Raw genomic sequence first — 22,999 nt, forward strand, 5'->3', positions numbered from 1 at the left:
AAACAAATTTCCAAAAATAATACAAGGCTAACTCCCTTTTAGAACTGAACGAATAAATATAAATTGAAATGGCACAGAAAATACTTTATTTTAAGAAAATTGACTTTCATCTGCTCTTTAAAATTACATATGATCTTGTTGCATTAGCGTTTGTGACACACAAAACGTTTGGATTTCAGAGTTGAGATTTAGACGTTCGGTAGACATAGGAAAAATTTTCGTCAGAAAAGGCCAAATAAGGATATATCTCAAACGTTTAGCAGACGTTCCTCTAACGCAAGCTGACGTTTTGCGGAGACAACTTTTTAAAGATAGATCTTCGTCTACTAGCCTAGCCTATAACATAGCCTATATCTAGCCTATAACATAGGATAATTGCTAAATAAGAAAACTGAGATGGCATGGTGATAATAGCAAGCAGTAGACTGCCTTTGAACTTAAGCAGCTGAATGCATAATAATTTCGGGCAAAAAAAAAAAGGATTACCTGATGATAGGAGACAAAAAACTTAGCCTCCTGTTGGCACAGATAAACCATAGCTTTTGTTTCTGGGAAGGAGGACATTTCATGAACCATCCATCCATTTTTCTTCAACCTTTCCATATTAAATGAGACCGAACGGCAGTATACGATGAGATCAGATAATTCCTTGGCCACGCGCCAAGTTCTCTCCTTCTTCCTCTCCATGTCACTCTGTATCACAACAAGAAAAGAATAAATGTCAAACCAAAACGTATGGTACTTGTATGATATTCGCCCCACCTAATGCTCTTCTAATATGTTTCTCTTACGCTCAATCCTAATGTAATATTCCATAGTAAGATAAAAATATAATACTTTAGAAACAAATTTGGGCTATATATTCGCACATTAGGGGGGGGGGGGTAAACTTTAGCGGTCTGCATGCCTAATGTGTTAGGTAGACTTATTCTACATATTTTGTAGTAAGAATTGTTTTCAAACTTCACACTGTGCAAATAATTTACCCCCCCCCCCCTAATGTGCAAATATATAGCCCAAATTATATATTTTCCATGTATCTTGTCACTTCTCTTTGTCTCATCTCACGCTAAGATGAAAGAAACTAACGGAAAAAACGGTTCCATAATGCGTCAATGAATGAACAACTTGAGAGGTAGGGCGTATATCATAAAAGTACCAAATGTATTATAAATTATGTCAGTTTAAATTTTTTCAACTTTGCATAACCGATCGGTATTTCAGAGGCAAAGAATACACTCTAGTTGGAATTTTTCAGGTTGGGATTAACGCCTGAACTGAAATCTTAACACCTTTCTTTTTGCACCAGGATTATACTGAAGGGGATACAGGCAATAAAAAATGAATTGGACTGGACATAGGAGTTATAAGTAAACTAGATTTATCTGTTATTTTACACTAGACTTTGATTTGGAAGACTAGTTATCTTGGTCACCAGCTTACAGAATTTTAAACTTCACAGAAGAGGTTTACCTAAAAAAAAAACAAGAAAACATGGGTGCTTTCTTTATTTTTGAATGTAATAATTTAATAAATAAAAAAAAAAAAACAATGGCATCAGGATTACTTTCAGGGAATAAATTCATACGAAACTATAAAACAAAGTTAAAAAATACTCAATTTTTACAGCACTTAGTTTTGCCTAATTTGTTGATCCTCATCGTAAGATATAAATTATTATTGAATGAATTAATTTTCAATGGCAAAACTACTTTGATTGCCTTAATTTAGACTTTGAATTGAAATAAGGTCCCGTTCTGGATCTGTTTGGCTTTCTGTTAAAAGTAGCCACTTTCTTCGTGCCGAGTTGCCAGCTTACGTCAACCCCCTTCCCACTCTTTACTCTAAATTTAAAGTTTTTGATGAAAATACTTGAAATGAAAATCACACTTAAAATGGTACCCGTCGAAGAATCTTTTTTCTGAGGTGGGGGGTTTTATATTCCAAAAATGATTTTTATGGCTGTGATGCTTTAAATTTTCAAAGGAAAGGAGGATGAGAAAATATTACTCCAGGGTGATGAACCCATCCCTTTGGCTTTGCGCAGGTCAGTATGTGAATATGATATGTTAATCTTACTAAAAACTGTTTCTGCAAAAAGAGAGTAGCTACCCCCTCTTAAATATTAACATTACAGGCTTAGTTAATTTATATTCTTCCAAAGGATGGGGTGTCTGAGGATAAATCTCTTGTTCTTACTGATCGGGAACCCTTTCACGAAATTGGGAAGTTTGACCTTAAAATGAACTTCTTCGAGGTTTCAAAACCACTTGCTCCCCCCTCCCAGCCAAAAACGACCCACTGGTTCCCACCTCCCCCAGTTGGTGTGCAACTATGCGATACTGTGTAATTTTAAGTAACTGTAACTGTAAGTAATACCGTTTTAACGGTATTATTTACAGTTACGTATCTTACGTTGTAACTGTAAGATACTGTTTAACTGTAAGTAATACCGTTACTTGTATCGCTAAAAGATATAGGGTGTTAGATATTGCGGAGAAAATGGACGAACTGTCGTAGAGATTCCAAAAGAACGTATCTTTGATTTTCCTTTGAATTTTTTCAGTGGTTAAATATAAGCTAAATAGGTATTTGTGTTTAAATAGGTAATTAGCAGTTGTGTTTTCATTTTCTAATTTCCTAGTTGGAGTTTTGTTTGGAAATTATATGGATTCATTTTTCTTTTGATGTTCTATTTTTGGTGGTGTATTTAATTTTTTTCTTCATTTACTTCTCTGTACATTTTAATATTTGTAAAGAGGGCAAAAATAAATTATTATTATTATATATTCAATATGAAAAACTTCATATATAAAGTATAAAGTTCATTTAATATAAACTGTATGTATATTTAGCAGGGCCGTATCCAGGATTTTTGTTTGTGGGAAGCGGGGGAGGTTACCCCAATTTTTACCGGGGAATTTTTATAAAAACCACCAGCAACATTACGTCAGCACGAGACCGTTAATCCGCCCCGTGTGAACGAGGCCGTGTCCAATAGGCTAAATTTCATATATATAAGGGGCATTTTTATTTTTTTATTTTTATTTTTTTTTTTTTTTTTAAGGAACGCAAAAACAAGACAAGTATTTACATACAGTTAAATACTACAAGCTATTTTTTTTTTTTTGGCTCAAAAAGAAGCCAAATATTAGGCTAGAAGTAGTCTATATATTTTTTAGTTTTTTTTTTTTTTTTTTAGCTAAAAGTAAGGGCGAAAATCTATAAAAAAAAACCAGGCGACGATTTTTATTCCCTGCAAAAATGTCGATGACCTTGTCAGGGCAGATGTCAACGTCCCTATGGACTGCATGGAGGGCTAAGCCACTCAATCGTTCTTCTCCTGTTGAATTTCTCAGCCAGGTTTTGAGCCTTCAGAGCGTTGAGAAACTCCTTTCCGGAGTAGCAGTGCTAACAGGTAACGTCGCAAGAACAGCCAGAAGAAGAAAAACATTTGTAAAAAAGGTAGCGTCGCATGCCTGAAGCGAAGACACAGCACAAGTAGGCCAGAAAGGACAGTTTTTTTGAAAGGACATTTTCCACGTGCCTGCATGCAGCTGCCAAATCACAGTCAACTGACTGAAGAGTCTTGCACAATGGAAGCGTAAGGCAGAAAAGCTCTTTGACCACATGGAGACACACAACAAATTGCGACTGGTTCATCGTGTCCAGCAACTGCACCACTTTTACAGAAGTTTCTGCATGCCCTTTCTCTTCAAGAGCTTCCAGGGATTGCAGGATTGGTCGGTACAGCTCCAGAAAAGACAAGACTGAATTGTGGCACTCCACTAATCTTGTGTCGCAGAGTCCGGTTAGAGTATGTTTCCTCGAATCCGGTAGTATTTCGTTGATCTTCTTTATTAAATTCTTTTTCCTGATTGGGTAAGTATAGTAAAAACTGCAGACTTGTGAGAAGACACCGAAGAAATGCTTAAACGCCAGAATAGAGCATACAGAAGAGATGACCATTGAGACTGTGCGCACTACAATGGAAGTAAAGCGCCTTCAGATACTTTTCACGTACAACGGCCTGGACACCCCTAAGATTCCCGCTCATTGCTGCTACACTATCATATCCCTGACCAGCCATCTTGTTCAAATTAAGACCAAGGCTTTAGAGGAAATTGTAGGATTGATGATGCCAGACCATGCCCAGTAAAATCAGAAACAGGGTTAAAACCAAGCAAGTCCTCATACAGGTTCCCTTTGAAAGTGTAGCGGACGCAAACAAGACAGCTGCTCGATATTCGAAACGTCCACCGTTTCATCGGCAAGCACCGAAAAGCATGGACTTGCGTTTACTCTTTCCACAATAGATAATACCATTCTGGATGATGGAAGAAAATTATGTGGCATTTCCGGCCGCAGAAAGAAGGTAGTTCTTTAGAACCTCGTCACCGTGTCTCACCCTCAGCCACAGTAGTGCTCGGAAGTTGCCATCATTGTGAGAAGGTTCTGGATCTGAGACCGAAATGGGGCCGGAATGGTTGGTACCACGAAGGGCAAGCTGTTGCTGCCCACGAAATATCACCGTCTCAACCATTGGTCGCAACTTCTGGCGATTTTCTTGAACCTGCGCTTTCCTTGCTGTTTCTAGTTCGTGCACGATATTGTCCTGCCTTTTCTCTGAGACAGAAATGAAGTTTTCAGCCGATACGATGCAGTTTCTATGAAACTGCGCTTGTTGGTGAGCTGTGAAGCACTCTATTGCATTCTTCCAGTTCCTGAATGGTTTGGTGACTAGATTCCCCAAGCGCTGGTGGCAGCCTTTGCCAGCTGTCTCTGACGAGAATAGAACGCAAAATCTGCAAAAAGCAGCGTCCTCAGACGGAGAGTAGGACAACCAACTGAAACGAGCGAGCCAAGTTAACTGAAACTTCAGCTTGCGTTTTTCGGATACTGGAAAAATGTAGGAGACATCTGGAGTCCAAGGGCTCTTCAGCAAACGAAGTTTAGAATTTAAATCGAGACTGGATGATTTGTTGACAAAACGACCGATGTCATTTGCAAACAACGACAAAGACTGGGTTGGTGCAAGTGCGTGTTGCGTCGTGGTTGGTTCCAGTGTGCGTGATTCAGTAGCTTCAACGATGGCTCCAGTGCCCATCAGATCCACAGGTGTAGATGAATGCTCCGCAGACGTCCCGCTAATGCCACTGTCAGAAACATCCCTGGTCCGCTTGGGCGCGAAAAACGATGTAATGTCACACTTTCTCTTCATGTTGAAAATCGCTCTTCTCTTAGCCAAGTCCGATATTGAACTGAACTGAACTGACAATCTTGCACTCTCTTATTCCATACCTCGAGCGCCCATTAATCCTAATTTACTGTGCAAGGTCAGGTGAAAATGGGGTTACCTAATTGCGTAAGCTGATCAGAGCGCATATTATTAACCCTAATTTACTATGCAAGGTCAGGTGAACATGGAGTTACCTAATTGCGTAAGCTGATCAGAGCGCATATTATTAACCCTAATTTACTATGCAAGGTCAGGTGAACATGGGGTTACCTACGGTTACCTAATTGCGTAAGCTGATCAGAACCGTTAACCCACAAAACGCACTAGGATCTAGTGTGGGAGCATATTTTTTTCTGGTAAGGTTTTGTCTTTACAGGTATTTTTTAGACTAATTTTCGACTCGGTCAAAAATTTCGGGGGGGGGGGGTCAAACCGGGTAACGCCCCCCCCCTGGATACGGTCTTGATATTTAGGGACAAGGGTGCCACCGTGTGGCAGAATCGCTTCTGAAACTAAGAAGCTCTGTATATAAGTTTACACAGTCCTTAATCGATTGGCTGTTTTGGTCGATGGAATTTTGGCCATAGTCAGGCCAAAAATGATGTTTAGCGACAGCAAATTGAAGAAGTTGGTACCTTGCTCTGGCACAGCCTCTTTTGTTACTGGAAACGGGAAACAGAATTTCGAAAATTTAATTCAAACGAGGCTTATTCTTATATTCTACGACCAGCGGATTAATGATCACGCAAAATATCGTGTTTGTGCATATAGGAACTTTAAATCTCCAGCATAGAACTCTTGGTAAAGGTAAAGAATACGGCATTAGACTTTACAGTCCCTACCGGCGGTGCTGATCTCCGTTTCTTGGTCCTTCCGCCATGAAGTGGAATAGGGGTTTGGGGGCCAACCATCCAGTGCTTTCGCACGACACATTTAATTTCCCCTTTTCACCAAAGATAATCTTCCCCCTCCATTTTGGAGGTGTTTTCCATCCCTCTTTAAAACTACTCAAATATTCTTATACTAATAAATCTTGATGGCTAGCTCTAAACTAAACGAATTTTATATATTTCGAATCACATGCAGAACATATTCTTTCGATCAGGGCCGTATCCAGGATTTTTTTCGGGGGGGGGGGAGGGGAGTAACAAGTTTTTTTTAACGCATCAAAAATTTGTTTATATTCATTTTCGTTACGTTTTTACGAGTCGGACAAACATTTCTGGGGGGGGAGGGTTCAAACCCCTAGCCCCCCTGGATATGGCCTTGCTTTCGATGTATACAATATTATCAAAGATTGATATATACATTGGCTGACAGATTACTTGTTCGAAGTGAATTTGACAATAAAGATTGACTTATTCGAGCACATGGACTAGGTATTTTGTACAAATTCTTTACAGTACAGAGTTAAACAAAATGTAAATTTTGTCTTACTCTATCAGATGCAGACTGAGCAGCTTCTTTTATCGCCAAGAGCCAACCTTCTCCTTCTTCTTTAGTGGGTACTCCAACATCAAATGGCAAATAATGGTTGGCAGTATGGAGACGGAGAACGACTTCAGGACCAGCATGAGATGTTGAACCCGGCCCAGGCAGAATTTCTACTAATGCTCCACTTATGTCTAAACTCCCTTTTTGGAGATTCCCAAGGGGAGCTGCTTCTGATGGCTGAAAAGAAGGTTAAGATATCACAATTAATTAGTTGATCTCTTGAATAGTATGCTTCTATGACCGACCGTTCTAAATAATTTATTGCTTGAAGTTTACTCTCCAAAATCAACAAACATGTCCACCAATATGAACATTGGTTGCTGTTCTTTTGCTATATTTTTCTAACAATTGGATTTTTGGATTTTTTCTTTTGGAGATTGGATTGGAGATCGGATTTTTTTGAACAATGTCTCCCTGCATTCCCGGCCATAGAGCCTTGCGGACGGGCATTTGATGTTTAATATTTTGGTATTGTTGGATTAGTATTTCTTATTTATCTTATCAATCTAAAACGAGCTATTTGTTTGTATGAAGGAGGTTTTTTTGTTCTAGGGACACAATATCTCTTTATAGCACTTGGCTTATAAGTAAATAAAGCTATTTTTTTGTTGTTCTTTTTTTCATTTTTTTTTCGAACACGCAAGCAGTCATATCTAAAAAAAAAAAAAATAGATACGACTAATGCAGTGTTCAGATAAACCAAGTTTGAATACAATAGAAAAGTACAGTTATGGGAAAAATAAGATGAACAAACAACCCCTCCCCCCCCCCCCAAAAAAAAACACGAAAACACAAGGAGTCAAAATAAAAAAACTTATCCAGTAAATTTTTCAGAGTTTGAATGAGATAAACTACATAAGGCAGTATATGCAAAACCAGATGCTATGAGATCCTTATTTCGCTGTAAATTTCCAAAACTTGTTTCATACATTTTTTGCATCTACAACAAAATTATTTAATTGTTTGGAGCAGTTTTTACATCTGTTTAGGATTTGCTTCATTCTCTTTCCTCTTAATCCTCTTTAACACTCAGTCTTTGATACCAAACTATTTAACTGATATTTAATCCCTTTCAAAATTTCATTACGTTTTAAGCAAATAAACAACATAATGCAGTAAATTCAAAAGCAGTTGATATGAGATCCGTTTTTTCACCTAAAATTTATCTTAGTCTGAGATACTTAAATTCTTATTCCATAGATTTGCCCATATCCTTCGAACCAATAAAAAATTGCTTCATTAAATAAATAAGTGAACGTAAGCTTCTGGTTAAAAATAATGTACATAGTATTACTAGTAGTAACAACTCGTTGCAGCATCAAATCCCCTGAGCCCAACATATATGCACACACTCCTCGGTCACCGCAAGGAAGTTTCCAGGGTAGGGCTGGGCAAATGTTTCCAGGGGCTTTCTTTTCATTGGGACTTAAAGGGGAATATTTCTCGTTTTCCTATTTGTATACATAGTTTAACGTTTTTTCCTAGCGGATTCTCCCCCGTTCAGAGCTTCACTCTGACATGCTTTTAGTTTCACCACAACTGGATTTCCAAAAAAGAGAATTTTTGACAACCTATCATCCACCATTCGTAAAACTTTTCCTACCCGCCCTGACCTTTTTTAATCAAATTTTTTAATCGTCATCGAAGCTTTGTTTCCTTTCACGGACGCGTGCTTTTATTCTTCACAAACAGTAACATTTATGGCGGTCCTTCAATCCGCAATCCCTGATATCTCTCGATCCTCTTTTCCCTTTAGTCAGTTTTCAATCACGATGCCAAAATTATCAGGTATTCGATTTAGAAAAGAAAAATTGTTTAGAGGTATTCATCAACTCAAAGCAAAAAAGTTACATTCCCGTTCATCATCGATTCAAACCATGATGTTTTATCTGATGTTTTCTCAGAGTTAGTTTTATCTGTCAAAGAAATAGTTCCTTTAGCACTGACAATAAGAGATATCGGGCTGTGTGGCATGGCAACGGAGTTTCGCTTGATAAAAATGCTTCAGAATTGGAACAAATCCAGACACTAAGGGTAGCAGGAGTAGCACAGAATTACATGATATTCCTAAACTTGGTAAAATTGATAATTGTCAGCTACTCGCTCCATTAGGCACGAAAAAGTCTTCAAACAAATTCTGTCATCTCTACACAGTAATTAAATTAAAAAAAAACAAGTTTTTTTCAACTGAAAGTAAGGAGCAACATCAAAACTTAAAAAAAGCTTTAGCGTAAAGAGCAAGGTGTTGGGGAGGCGGCAATCCCTTTCATATACGTAATAACTTCTATTCGTTTCAAGTTTTAATGTTGCTCCTTGCTTTCAGTTGAAAACTTGTTTTTTTTTATTTAATTTCGGATCATTTTTTAAATAATCACAGGAAATCTGATCCCAGCTCCACGGACAAACTCTCCCCACGGAAATACCCTTTAGACCAGGGGTTCCCAACCTTTTATGACTCTAGAGCACATCCTAAAATATCGGTAGGGTGGCGGGCACCACCTATTTTAAATTAACAAACTCCTTCCATAGCTTGTCATTTTCCCATAATTTATTTTCTTATAGTCATTATGTAGGCTATTAATAAATAATAAACAAAAATGTTTCAAAATAATAAAATTATTCGGCATTTTGTTCAAATTGCATACCCACAGAGAAATGTATTTACCAAACGCAAAGAAAGTAAACAAAACACACAAATACAAAGAAAACATTTAATTAACAAATATAATAAAGTCAATGTTATTTCTACAAATTTATAGAATTCAATTTTTTCATGATGTCTGTGAGAAATCCCAAACCAACCAGCCAGCCAGAGTCAGCTAGCTCATCATAATTTTCTTTTCTATCGTTTATAAATGTTTTTATTTCTTCAATTAAACTCACAAATCGTGTAAGAACATTTCCTTTACTGAGCCAACGTACTTCAGTATGCAGAATAAGATCATGTTCTTTATCTTCAGTATCTTCTAATAGGGCCTTGAAAAGTCGGTGTTGCAAAGGAGCTGTTCGAATAGAATTGATTCTTTTTGTAACTATTTTCAAGACGTGTTCAAATGGCAAAATTGTACAAAACAGAGCTTCCTGGTGGATAATACAATGGTAGGACATGAAGTTTGAAAATGAATCATCCTTCATGCAGAATACAATAAATCCTTTGTTTTTACCCGTCATTGCTGGCGCCCCATCAGTGGCTATTGCAGGCAGCTTTTGAAGGCAAAGGCATATTTATTGACTTTGCCTATGTTTTGAATGTATTATAAATATCCTCACCCCTTGTCTGTCCTTTCATAGGTAATTTTTGTAACATTTCCTCTTTTACTGTGAAGTTACAAAACATCATTCTCACCATTACTGCTAACTTCGCGGGGTCTGATATATTTGTTGACTCGTCAAATTGCATCCAGAACCAGTCACATACTTCCAAGTCAGTTCTTAACTGACTTTGTGTGTCTGTTGAAATCGCATGTATTCTTGTTGTGACAGTGTTACTTGACAACTGTAAGTCTTGTATTGCTGAGACAATCTCATGTTTGTTAGAAAATCCATGAGACAAACAATCGGGACCAGTCAAAAATAGTTCTAAAACAACCCACCATCAATGAAATGTTTCTTGTTTTTTTCCGAGTATGTGAGATATTTTGAAAGAAGCAATAGTGGTCTTTGTAGAATTTTCCGCATGTCTAGTGAAAACAGTCTGTTGTGCTGTTGGACTTGATTTTGGATTACATTTTTTTTTTTTTCTTACTTCAGATTTAAGAGGATAATTCATGAAATGTTTCTTGTTTTTTTCCGAGTATGTGAGATATTTTGAAAGAAGCAATAGTGGTCTTTGTAGAATTTTCCGCATGTCTAGTGAAAACAGTCTGTTGTGCTGTTGGACTTGATTTTGGATTACATTTTTTTTCTTTCTTACTTCAGATTTAAGAGGATAATTCATGAAATGTTTCTTGTTTTTTCCGAGTATGTGAGATATTTTGAAAGAAGCAATAGTGGTCTTTGTAGAATTTTCCGCATGTCTAGTGAAAACAGTCTGTTGTGCTGTTAGACTTGATTTTGGATTACATTTTTTTTTCTTTCTTACTTCAGATTTAAGAGGATAATTCACATTAAAAGTGCCATGATTTGTCTTAAAGTGTCGTTCAACTTTACGTTTTTCGGCACTGCAATGCTACTACCACACAACAAACAAACGCATTTATTTTTCAAATTAACGAAACAATATGATTCCTCCCAGTCAGAGTTAAAACTATAAAAAAATAATATTTGAACTACAATATAATATCAATATTATAGCGCAAGTCTGTTCTGCATTATATGCATAAATATATTATAAGAAGAATTATAACTATCTCTTCAATAAAATAGTTTATTCAAGATCATCGCTTATTAATACAGTAAATAACGCACCTCACTTTTAGCCTGTTAATTTATTTTTATTTTTTTTTTATAGAAAAATCCTAATTCGTGTTTCGTCCGACGAATATGTCTCTAATCTAACTGTCGCGACCCGAACAGGGCAGCAATCACAACATCACAGTGACAACAACGCGGTTCCAGGCGGGGAATTCTTTTTGCACATCGCTCCATGTACACGCGGAAAACCCGAAGTGAGCCGATGATCGTCGAAGTAATCAGAGTAATCTGCCATGTGATTTAGCGCCTTCGGCGTTTATTGGACTAGTTCGCGGCGTTTGTTCCACTCATTCACTTCGGGTTTTCTGCGTGTACAAGGTGTGATGTGCAAATGGCACTAGCCGTTCAAGGCTAGCGTAAATAGTGCAGTCTGGCTCGCCGCTAGACAATTTGGGACAAGTATCTAACATATTTAATAAACTTAGGCAGACAAAAAAAAAAAAAAAAGAAAACTCTAACAAATGAATAAAAATAAATCATATCTTAAAATAATGTTTATGAAAAAAAATTCTGTCTCTGCCGAATGGCCATTTCAAAATTTTTATCAGACGATTTTGGGGAAAAGTGGAGGGAGAGGGGCCTAACTGCCCTCCAATATTTTTTGTCACTTAAAAAGAGCACTAAAACTTTTAATTCCCGTTCAAATGAGCCCTCACACGATATTTTTGGACCACTGGGTCGACACAATCACCCCTGGGCAAAAAACAAAAAAAACAAACAAAAACAACGAATAACCAAATAAACCGGCAGCTGTGATCTTTCTTCTGGCAAAAAAAAAAAAAAATATGAAATTCCACATTTTTGCAGATGGGAGCTTGAAACCTCTACAGTAGGGTTATCTGATACGCTGAATCTGATTGTGTTATTTTCGTTAAGATTCTATGACTTTTAGGGGGGTGTTTCCTCTTTTTTCCGAAAATAAGGCAAATTTTCTCAGGCTTGTTACTTTTAATAGGTAAAACTAAACTTGATAAAACTTATATATTTGAAATCAGCATAAAAATTTGATTCTTTTGATGTATCTATTGGTATCAAAATTCCGTTTTTTAGAGTTTCGGTTACTATTGAGCCGGATCGCTCCTTACTTACAGTTCGTCACCACGAACTGTTTGAAACGCACCTTGGATTTTTGATAATTATTTGCCTTTTTTTCGAAAATAAGGCAAATTTTCTCAGACTTGTAACCTATAATAGATAAGACTAAAATCCGATTCTTTTGATATATCTATTGGTATTGGAATTCCGTTTTTTGGAGTTTCGGTTACTATTGAGCCGGGTCACTCCTTACTTACAGTTCGTTACCACGAACTGTTTGATATTCGACCAGCTTAGCGTACTCGTCGTTCGGGGGTTTTCTAGAGGAAGCAGCAAATCTCAATACTAGGGATAAATACGTTTGACAGCTTTTTATTCTTCGGTTGTAAATGGCAGCCATGCAATTTGCAACTTGTTTCATTTGGTGTGAAAAAGGACCGCTTAAACACTTTTTGTAAACACCCTTATGCAAAGCTACACTACTTCACTGCATCACGTAGGTAAATACCATCTAAAGCAGGGGTTTTCAAACTGTGGTCTTTGACCCAGAAGCTACCCGCAAGGTCCTCTCATCTGGCTCAGCATAAAATCTGAAAAACTCAACCTTGATCGCAATAGGTGATAGAGGAATCAAAGTTGAGTTTCCAGATTTTATCAAATTCTGCTGTCAAAATACAGCATTCTTATTAGTTGCAATAATCTTCTCCACCAAGGTTTCAAATTGTCAATGAATTTTGTTACTAACTGTCAGAAACAATTTTCTGTTAGCTTGCAGAATTCAATTTTTTCGTTTTTAGAATTGGCAAGAGGCAAAACACTTAAAAAAAAATATATATATCTTAAAGTGCAAAACACTTTACATAGGGTAAAGTAGTGTAAGTAGTTTTGTTGGAGGTAGTTGAGAACCTTTTCCAAGAAAAATCAGGTCTATTTAAAAATGTAGCTTGGGGAGCACACACATTGCCAACCGTCATTGACCAAAATCATTCAGACTCAAAGAGTGAAAAATATAATTAGGTTTCGCCTTTGTCATGACGATACACAAGAGCTGGCTTCCGTACATAATACACGTTAATGGAGATTAAATATTTGATGAACTTAAAAAGCATTTGCTGATTATAGCTTAGAACAGATTAATATCAGCTGTCTGACTGCTGATAGAAGAAAGAACAGGAGTGACGTTAAGAATGGTTTAGTTCGACAAGCAAGGCAGATGTGTAATTAGAAAAAAAAAACAATATTCCTGCACTGTATTATCGACCAGTGAGCTTTTTGTGCTGAATATGAAGTCTTCAACAGTAAACTGAGGTATGTAGTAAAGATATTGAATTTAATAAGGTCGTGTGGACTCAACCATAGAAAGTTAAGAAACATGTGAAAAAATGGAGATATTACCATATCACACAGTAGAAAAATAGTAAAAGCTCTGAAAGTTGCGAAAATCGTCTGAGCAGAGAATCTAATTCAAGAAAGGAAATAGGTGACATCCTGGGAAGCAAAGGGAGGCCATAGCCATTACTGCCTCACGAAGAGCGCGCATTGAAATAACCCTTTGTTGTAGGCACAACTAGTCATTAGAATTTGTTGAACTTAAAACTAGAATCAGAGAAAAATCATGTTTTCGATATATACACTCAGCTTAAGACCTTCATCCAAAGTAGTCTTGGTTTGGAACTAATACAGGTCAACAAGCTTTACAAACTTTCGGATGCGCGAGGTCTTCATGGCTGGGTTCCCCAAGCCACTTAAATAGGAAGTCATCATAGACTCCAGTTGCGCTCTCTGGAGCGTTTCCTTTTTTGGGGGGGGGGGATTCAAAGGCAAAGAAGAGACATTGTTTAAAACCCAGTTTTAAGTAGATACAGCCAGTTGCCAAAACGAAATGCAGCTGAGAAATCATTGAGCTACAAGCAAATGACCTCCGTAGAAACAAATTCAAAGAAGGACCAATGAGTTTTTACCAGTTTTCACCCAAAAGAAAACTTTCCGAGTGTCGAAAAGCTTTGCATCAGGACACATTTTATTCTTTGAACAACTTACCTGTGTGAACAACCCTGTCCAATAATAATGTCAAGTCACTTTGATTCTAGGGACATTATATCTAAAGCAAGAAATGTCAGTTATTTTGGAATTCAGGAAACAATTTCACCATTCTTAAAATAAAGGTGCTCTTGTGTAGCGCATCAATGTGTTACTAAAAAGCAATTGAATACATTATTATTAAATACATGGTTTAAAACAATAATCATATTTTGATTCTTTTTTTCCTCGAGTTTGTAGTTTAATGATGTACGGCTGTCCTGTCTGGCACCCGTCGCTTACAGAGAAGCACAGAAACGAAGTGGAAACAATTCAGAAGAGAGCCTGCAAAATAATTCTTGGGCTGAATTATAAAAACTATGAACAAAGCTTGAGCCAGCTCAAGCTCCCAACCCTGGGGGAAAGGAGGCATGAAATGCTGACGAAGTTTGTAGCTGACATCCTGAAGTCCTCAACACACCGAAAAACTTATTAAACGAAGAAAAAACTAATTAATAATCCAAATAGCAAAATTGACACAATTCATTTTTGAAAGAAAAATTAGTAATTTGCTTCCTATGTAATTTTTTTCTTAGAAACAGGAAGGGGGGGGGTCGTTTAACAAAACTGCATAGCCTACTGCAAACGTAAAATTCATAAGTTAACTGAAAAGTACAATAATTGAAAGAATGATACCATTTGCATATTTAGATAAGATATGTAATGATTTGGAAAACCACAAAGTTTCAACCATATCGTTTAATTTTGTATTTCACTTTAAAAACTTTATACTAGTCTTTTAGAACTTCAAGACGATTAAAGTTTTTTTTTTATCACTAATAATAATAATAATAATAATATATAATTAAAGCTAACCTTTAAATTATAAAAGATATTATAATTAAAGTTAAAATAGTGGCAACTTTTAAGTAACTTGTTTGTTCTTTTTTCCAAAAAAGTTAAATTATCTTAGTCCTTTATCTAGGGGATGGGACAAGCTCATCAAAAGAAAAAAAAAGCAACTTAACCAAAGATAATGAGTATAATCAGAAGGACATAGTGACGGAGAGAAGACATCTCGACATAGTGATCAGAAGGACATCGCGACGGAGATGAGCACACTCGGAGATTACCCCTTCTTACATCCCTATTCTAGCATTAATGTTAATCCTTGCAATCTTTACTTGTAGAACAACAATTAAAATTAATGACATCCTCTATCATGTTTCTTTTGGACAGTTCGAAAGAGCAGAAAATACGCAAAAGACGAAAAAGAACTTATTCTGGACTTACCGACTCTTCTTTTTGCTCTGTTACTTCTTTGGTATAATTCGCTGGAAACCACATTTGACGTCTTCCCCCATAATCCCCCTTCCACCATCCACCATCTTCTTTATGAACATTAGTAATCACAGCACCTTTTGGAAAAGTTAACTCGTCACTTCTACTAGCGGTATAGCTGAAGATTGCTATGACTGTTACCTTCAAAATAATTTTGATTAAGGTAAATATATTTTTATTAAGGTAAACATTCCAAGACAAGCAAGGCTTACCAAGGTAAGCAAGGCTTACCAAGTTCTTACCAGGTAAGAACAAAATATAAGATTTAAGTAAACATTTAAAACCCAAATCTTCAGACCCCAACTAAAAGTACATTTATTTATTAATATTTCTATTTATATGTATAGAACTACAGCACTTTTTTTTTTTACCATTTTCTAAAGTAGATTTCTATAGCTTACAACCATTCTCATGGTTTCACGGTTGTTCTGCAAAAACTTTACATCTCTAGTTTAAATATTTTAACAGTTAAATCAGTTTGCACACGGGAAAACAAGCACACAATTGATTGTAGATACATAGACTAGCAAAAGAGGTGGCTTTTCCAGATTTTCATCACCTACCGCTTCACTCTCTAAATTCGACAGCTCAGGCTTTTAGACTAAGCATCGGCATTTTTTCTTTTTTTAAGAAAAACAGAAACGAAAAAAAAAAAAAAACAGAACAGAAATATAAACAGGTCCGTCAAAAACAAGTGACTTGTTTCTGCTTTCTGCTCTGTTTTTTTTTTTGAAAAACAGAAAACAATTGCTTTTATAAGAAGAACAGCTGTTTTTTGTTTTCGCTTATCTTTTTAGGATGTTGCACCCTGTCATCTATACTCGGCAAGATTATACGATGCAATTCTTAAGCTAGCGTAAAGAAAACGCCTTGAAACCATCCCAAATCCTATTTAAAATTGTGTTGAAGGCAACCCCGTTCAGACCTGATCAAAGACAGAAAATATAGATATATATCCCTTTATTTGACTCGAACTGACGCACACGAACATAAGTTTTATCCTAGCCAACCGACAGGTGCACTAAATCGCCGTTTTCAATAGTAGTTGAGGAAGGATACGGAAAAAATGCTCAGACCTCGGGGAAATTGCAACAGAATTGTTTTTACACCAAAATGTTTAGAAAATCAGCTGAATTACACAAAAATCTCCCTTGAACAAGTGTCCCAAATTTGCCCTAGAAAGGGGAAATGAGGGGAGAAATCGATTTTTGTGTTTATAAGTATTTTAGAGTTTAAATAGTCGCTTCCTATCAAATCAAGCATGCTGACTCCAAATCTGAATTCAGGTTCTTTTTTTGGATGTTGCACCCTGTCATCTATACTGGGCAAGGTTACACGCTGCAATTCTCAAGCTAGCGTAAAGAAACCGCCTTGAAACCATCTCAAATCTACTAGTACATCTCTTTTTCAATCGTCCACATGCACATATGATACGACCCTGACTGTACAGATGATTCTAAAATCTATTAGAAGACCTGAGCACTGCACGATTTCGTTCTTTCCACCTCAAAATGTTGAAGAACGGAGTAAAAAATAAAAGGAACAAACTTTCCTTTCAAATACAAAAGCACAACAGCTTTAAATAAAATAGAAAACGAACTGCACTTTGATTCACTACTAACTTCCATTCTGCACTATGATCAATAAATTTTCTTCCAACCAGTTTTGAGGTTCAAATTTCTTCCTAAATGACTAAGTAGCAAGCCATACTAAATGCCTGCTTACTGGGTACACTCGTGGCAGGGACCACGAGAGGATTGAGAGCTTATTCTGTGAGCTTCAGGATGTACTTCTGACTTTAAAAGCCAAACGAATCAGTTTACTAAAAAACAAGAAGTCAGTGGTAGAGAGGAAGGTTAAAAAAAAATTTTAAACTGGCGTTATTAATCTCAACTTACATAAAGAGCAGTAACTGTAAACGAGATTTTTCGGAAGATCCTTCACTCGTCTCCCTTCGACCATCCAGTGACCTGCGGGCGCTTGGGAGAAAACGAAGAAGAAAAAAATAAAGATAAAGGAGACACATCAGTGCTACCCACGCTAAAAATACGATCTTCTTTGGTTTTAGGGTGGGGGACTGTATTCCTCCGGGTAGGTCATTTAGACCTAAATGCCATTTTAGAGAGGTTTCGAGAATTTTCTTGAAAATAAGTGAAATATGTTTTCGCGCTCAAGATCTACATTGACGTTTAACGTGGGTAGTAGTTAGCCTTCCTGAATCAGCATCAACTATTTTTTTTTGCATAGAATACTTTTTCTAAAAACACATCTTATTTTATTTTCGGTTACTAAGGGCCGCGATTCACTCTTTACTAGGTTGCAGCTGCTGCTGCATCCAGGGTGTCTAAAATTTGTTGAATACGGACGCCGATAAATCACTACAGCTGTCTTTTCTACTGACTTGTACTATAAACCCCGTTCCGCTTCTTTGCAAACTCCTCGACCTTACTTATTTTGTTCCAAGATCTAAGTTAACGGTACTGCAAGGTTCTTGCACTGTTTCGGACCAACTTTAAAGCAAATATTGAGCTCCAGATTCTCAATCTTTGAATGATGTCTTGGAGTTAGACTAGCGTCTTCTTAGCTGACAAAGCATAAATTACAAGAGCTAGCTAAATATAAAAAAGAAATAAGCTAATTACCGACTTGCCGTTTCGTCGGAACTCAACAAGATAGACGAGAACCTCTCTTCATAGGCTTTGACCATGTTTTCCGTATTCCGAGCTGCTATTGTATCTTATCTTTGGACAGAGGGTGTTAGTCCTGTTTTGTTTAAAAAACGACAAAAGTGTTCATCAGCTTCACTCAGACTCTCATTGCTGCTCATGCAGCAACCGCTCAGAAGAACACATATTTTTGGAGGAGAGTGATCTGGTAGCTTTACTATGAATGTTTGTTTTATGAATGTAGGAAGATCTATTTAAGTCAGTTCTAAGGTTTTAGGCCCAGCTCACTTCAGACCTGGGGTGGCTAACCTGTTATGATCACCTGAGTTTATTCACAACAATACAAATTCAAGCTTAAGCTCAACGTTTTGCCTCCCTCGCTGGATCGTTTATTCCTTGTTATTCGAGACGACCCTTGACTTGTTTCTTTTCGTTTCATTTTCTTCTTCTGTTATACAGATGATTTAACCTTTCGCCACCAAATAGCAGCGCAAAAGTTCGCTGACCTTTACCGGCTAGACAATAGTGAAAACGCAAGCGCCCGGTAAAACGAGAAAAATAGAAAGCAGGCAAAAAAAAGGAACAAAAAAAAACAATATAAGAAAAAAACCGAACAGAAACAGAAACAGGTTCGACAAAACAGATGACCTGTTTATGCTTTTACGAAAACCAGAAACAGAAACAGGTTAGGGAAAAACAGAAAAAGCGCCGAGGCTTATTTTAGACCTTGGAAATAGCCGTTTTGGACCTTCTGCCCTCCCAGATGTAATCTTGTTGGCTCAGACCTTAAGCTCTCGAACATTAGTTATTATGACATCACATTTAAAGTTTTTTGGTTTTGTTTTCTTATTTATTCATTTCTTGTTTAGCTTTTATTTCGAATTTACAGTCTATGTCCATTCTCATGGTTCCAAAATTTGTTCTGCATGCAATACCTTGAATAATTTAGCAGTAAAGATGGAAAAAAAATAGAAAGACAGGCATAGAAATGCTCTTATTCAGAACTTAAGCATGTTCAAGGACCAAAATCTAGAGGTTTCAAGTTCCTATATTCATAAACGCGAAATCTTACATTTCTTCTCCCGAGAAGGTTGTTTCGCTTTTCTCTTCTCTTTCGAGGAGGTGATGACACTGAAATATTGGCCATAAAATATTGATAGAGAGCTTAGATGAACAGTTATTCAAAGTTCAAGTACCCTTTTTCAGTAGCAAAAGAAACTATGCAGCAGCCAATTATCGGTTTTGTCTCTATTTGCCACAAAACCATAATTTTGGCCTGGCTGGAACAACAAGTTGTTGAGCAGAAATTTGAGATGGCTAATCGGATTAGAATTATTAAAAATCCATACACATATCTTCACAGTTCGGACCTCACAAATATAGACAGACGTTACCTTCCTCCACTCACCTCACCCGTTAAGATCAGCATAAAAACTCAGGTTTTTATTTTACTTTATTTTTTAACTAAATTTTTGGATTTATTTAGACTAATATTTTCCTTGATTCCAAATTTATTCTGCATAAGTTTTCATGTTTCTCGTTTGATTAGCACAGCCATAAATTTAACAGAAAGGATCAATTATCTAACAAACATACGGACACTTTTATACCTACAAAAAGCGAGATTGGTTTAAAAGTATGCTTTTTTTAGTTTTTTTTTCGTCCTCCATAACTTCTAATGGTTTTAGTAAAAATATTGTCACAAAATATAGTCTGTACTTTCAACTTCTCCTCTGTCAGTACATTCCCTTCAGTTTCTGTTAACCAGACTACAATCTAAGAAGGAGAAGGATTTACCTGACCAACTCTGTCCATTTCTAAGTAATCCGGTGCTCCATATTCATTACCATAATCCGAATCCTGGAAAAACAAAAACATATAAAAACTATTATATATAAAAACTACAAAAACATATAAAAACACCGGATTCTAAGTAACCCGGTGCTCCAAATTTATTACCATAATCCGAATCCTGGAAAAACAAAAACATATAAAAACTTTTATACATAAAAACTACAAAAACATATAAAAACACCGGATTCTAAGTAATCCGGTGCTCCATATTCATTACCATAATCCGAATCCTGGAAAAACAAAAACCTATAAAAACTATTATATATAAAAACTACAAAAACATATAAAAACACCGGATTCTAAGTAATCCGGTGCTCCATATTCATTACCATAATCCGAATCCTGGAAAAACAAAAACATATAAAAACTACAAAACATATAAAAACATACAAAAACACCGGATTCTAAGTAATCCGGTGCTCTATATTCATTACCATAATCCGAATCCTGGAAAAACAAAACATATAAAAACTTTCACAGGAAAAAGGCAAAGTTTTCATATTAATTTCACTCATAAGTAAACCAGATCTGAGTGATTTCACGCGAAACCAAGATCTTTTCATGCTAAGCTATGTAACTTCATTATTTATCTAGGGTTAAAAGAATATATTCCGATTAATTTTAACACAAAGTATTCAGTGCATTGCTTGTCAAAACAAAAACATGTAAACACTATGTGTAAACACTAATATGTAAACACTCAACGCAACATAAAAAGTGACTCGAAACACTAAATTGCTCAAAAACTTCGAAGAAAAATTATTAAAGCATAAAAATACATGATGGCCCTTACTGCACTGATTTAAGAAAATTCTCAAGAAACTAATTCAGCTAGAATTAGCTGCGTCAATCTACGATTTTAAGTATAGAAGGACATGACTGCATTTTAAATGACAGCAGTGTACACGAAAACTTCAAAGCAGACTTCACAGAGAATGCTTGTAAAGGTCTGGGTATAATGGTTCTTTCACACTACGTTGCAGAACTATTCACACTAACTTAGCTTAATATCTTATGTTACGTTATGCAATGTTACGGCGCAAATTGTGTCCGTAACGTAGGCAGTGCCAAGTAGACTTGAGGTCTTCTAAGAATTTTATATTACCGGTACTCTCGTTACGTCATGGACTGGCAGTAACAAAATGGAATTTCTGGATAAGCAATTAATACATTTTGAAAATAAATTTAAATACTTTTCCAAGAAAACCTGTGACGTTTGATTCTTCACTTGATTTTTTTGAATTCTGTATTTTTCCCCTCTTCTTTCAGTAAGAAGATTTTTTTCTTTTTTGTTCTTATGAGTACGTCAATTTAAATACTCATGGGAAAAGTGAACGATTTTCCTAGGAATTTAACACAATATGTACAGGCACCCTGGAAATGTAGATGGGACAAATGTATTTTTTACAGTCCAGAGTTGATGAGTTTGTTTTTTTACAGTCCAGAGTTAATAACTCCAGAAAAAATAATTTGAATGAAAATACCAAAAAAAGGTATTTTCAAAATCTATATAGGGGAAATATCTAGGAGGGATGGAGGCTAATCCCCACCATTGGCATTCCAGAACCTTTCTTGCCAATCAATATTCAAGTAGCAACATATCCATAGAATCACAATTAGCATTAGTTTTGTATTCAGCATTGTAAGCTGTCTTGACTGCATGCAGACTTATTGGTTTAAATTAAAACTACGTTTTTCAAATATATAACAGATATATATATATAGATATATATACATATATATATACAGATGTATTTTTTACGGTCCAGAGTTGATGAGTTTTTTTTTTTTTTACAGTCCAGAGTTAATAACTCCAGAAAAAATAATTTGAATGAAAATACCAAAAAAAGGTATTTTCAAAATCTATATAGGGGAAATATCTAGGAGGGATGGAGGCTAATCCCCACCATTGGCGAGACTGACAATAAGTGAAAATATTTCTTGGATTTAAAGAAAATACGGGTTACTCCTTTTGTAAATATTTATTCAACCTTTTACTTTTTCTTTTTTTTTTTTTTTTCTTTTTCGGCGGGATTTTCTTTTTTTTACACCATTTGACGCGATTTCAAAAACTTCATATGGGAGGAAACTTAAATAAATTTCCCCCAAACTCTCACACTCGGGGGATACAAGCGAGGATAAATATGTATACTTAAATTAATAAAAGACAAAGGTCATTAATATAATAAAGTTGCTAGGTAATAATTATAATAATTCCAGAACCTTTCTTGCCAATCAATATTCAAGTAGCAACATATCCATAGAATCACAATTAGTATTAGCTTTGTATTCAGCATTGTAAGCTGTCTTGACTGCATACGGACTTATTGGTTTAAATTAAAACTACGTTTTTCAAATATATAACCAGATTTTTTAATTAGGCCTTCTTTGATACTCTTATGAGTCCTAAATAAGCAATTCGTTTAACGCGGCTTAAATAAGAATTATCTATGATGAATTCTGGTAGGAAGCTTACGTGAAAGCATTCACGGAAAAGATTATGCGCCCAAAAACTGAGGAGGACGTTCTGATTTGAATAAATTTAACTTAAAACTAATAATTTGTTTCATACATTTTAAAGCAATAGCCTGTCACTTTACCAATACCGAGGGGGGGCAATTTTTTAGCCCACAGGCCCTTCATTTTATGAAAAAGTCTCAGAAGGGAGTGAGAATTCTCACTATATCTTTGTTTAGTGGCAGTCTAGTTCTCCACTCACAGATAAAATTAAGATTTTTTTTATAATTCATTTAAAAACTTTTCCCACAAAACGAGTTTTTCAAAGAAAAGTAAAGAACTTCATTAAACCATGAATGAGCAGAAATAAAGTAAAATAATCCTCCAAGCGCAAAACTACCACAAACCACAATAAATAAATAAATGAAACCCAAAACGAACTGAAATTACAATAAATAACCGAGTCAAACTCAAAACGAGC

General features: G+C 36.0%; 1 protein-coding gene across 2 annotated transcripts in view; it reads right to left on the reverse strand.

The window, feature by feature from the left end:
* The window catches only part of sl (small wing phospholipase C gamma 1), a 159,130-nt gene that overhangs the window by 48,532 nt on the left and 87,599 nt on the right, over positions 1-22,999 (reverse strand). For both annotated transcript variants that reach the window (XM_089095325.1, XM_089095326.1), the window contains exons 10-13: positions 20,005-20,067; positions 15,494-15,682; positions 6,677-6,910; positions 487-693 (exon numbers count right to left, since the gene is read on the reverse strand). In XM_089095325.1, coding sequence (XP_088951451.1) covers positions 487-693; positions 6,677-6,910; positions 15,494-15,682; positions 20,005-20,067 — 693 coding nt within the window. The remainder of the gene's footprint in view (positions 1-486; positions 694-6,676; positions 6,911-15,493; positions 15,683-20,004; positions 20,068-22,999) is intronic.

Source organism: Artemia sp. Qi Xiang Cuo, chromosome 10 (assembly GCF_049724085.1).
Source record: "Artemia sp. Qi Xiang Cuo chromosome 10, ASM4972408v1, whole genome shotgun sequence".
Classification (NCBI taxonomy): domain Eukaryota; kingdom Metazoa; phylum Arthropoda; class Branchiopoda; order Anostraca; family Artemiidae; genus Artemia; species Artemia sp. Qi Xiang Cuo.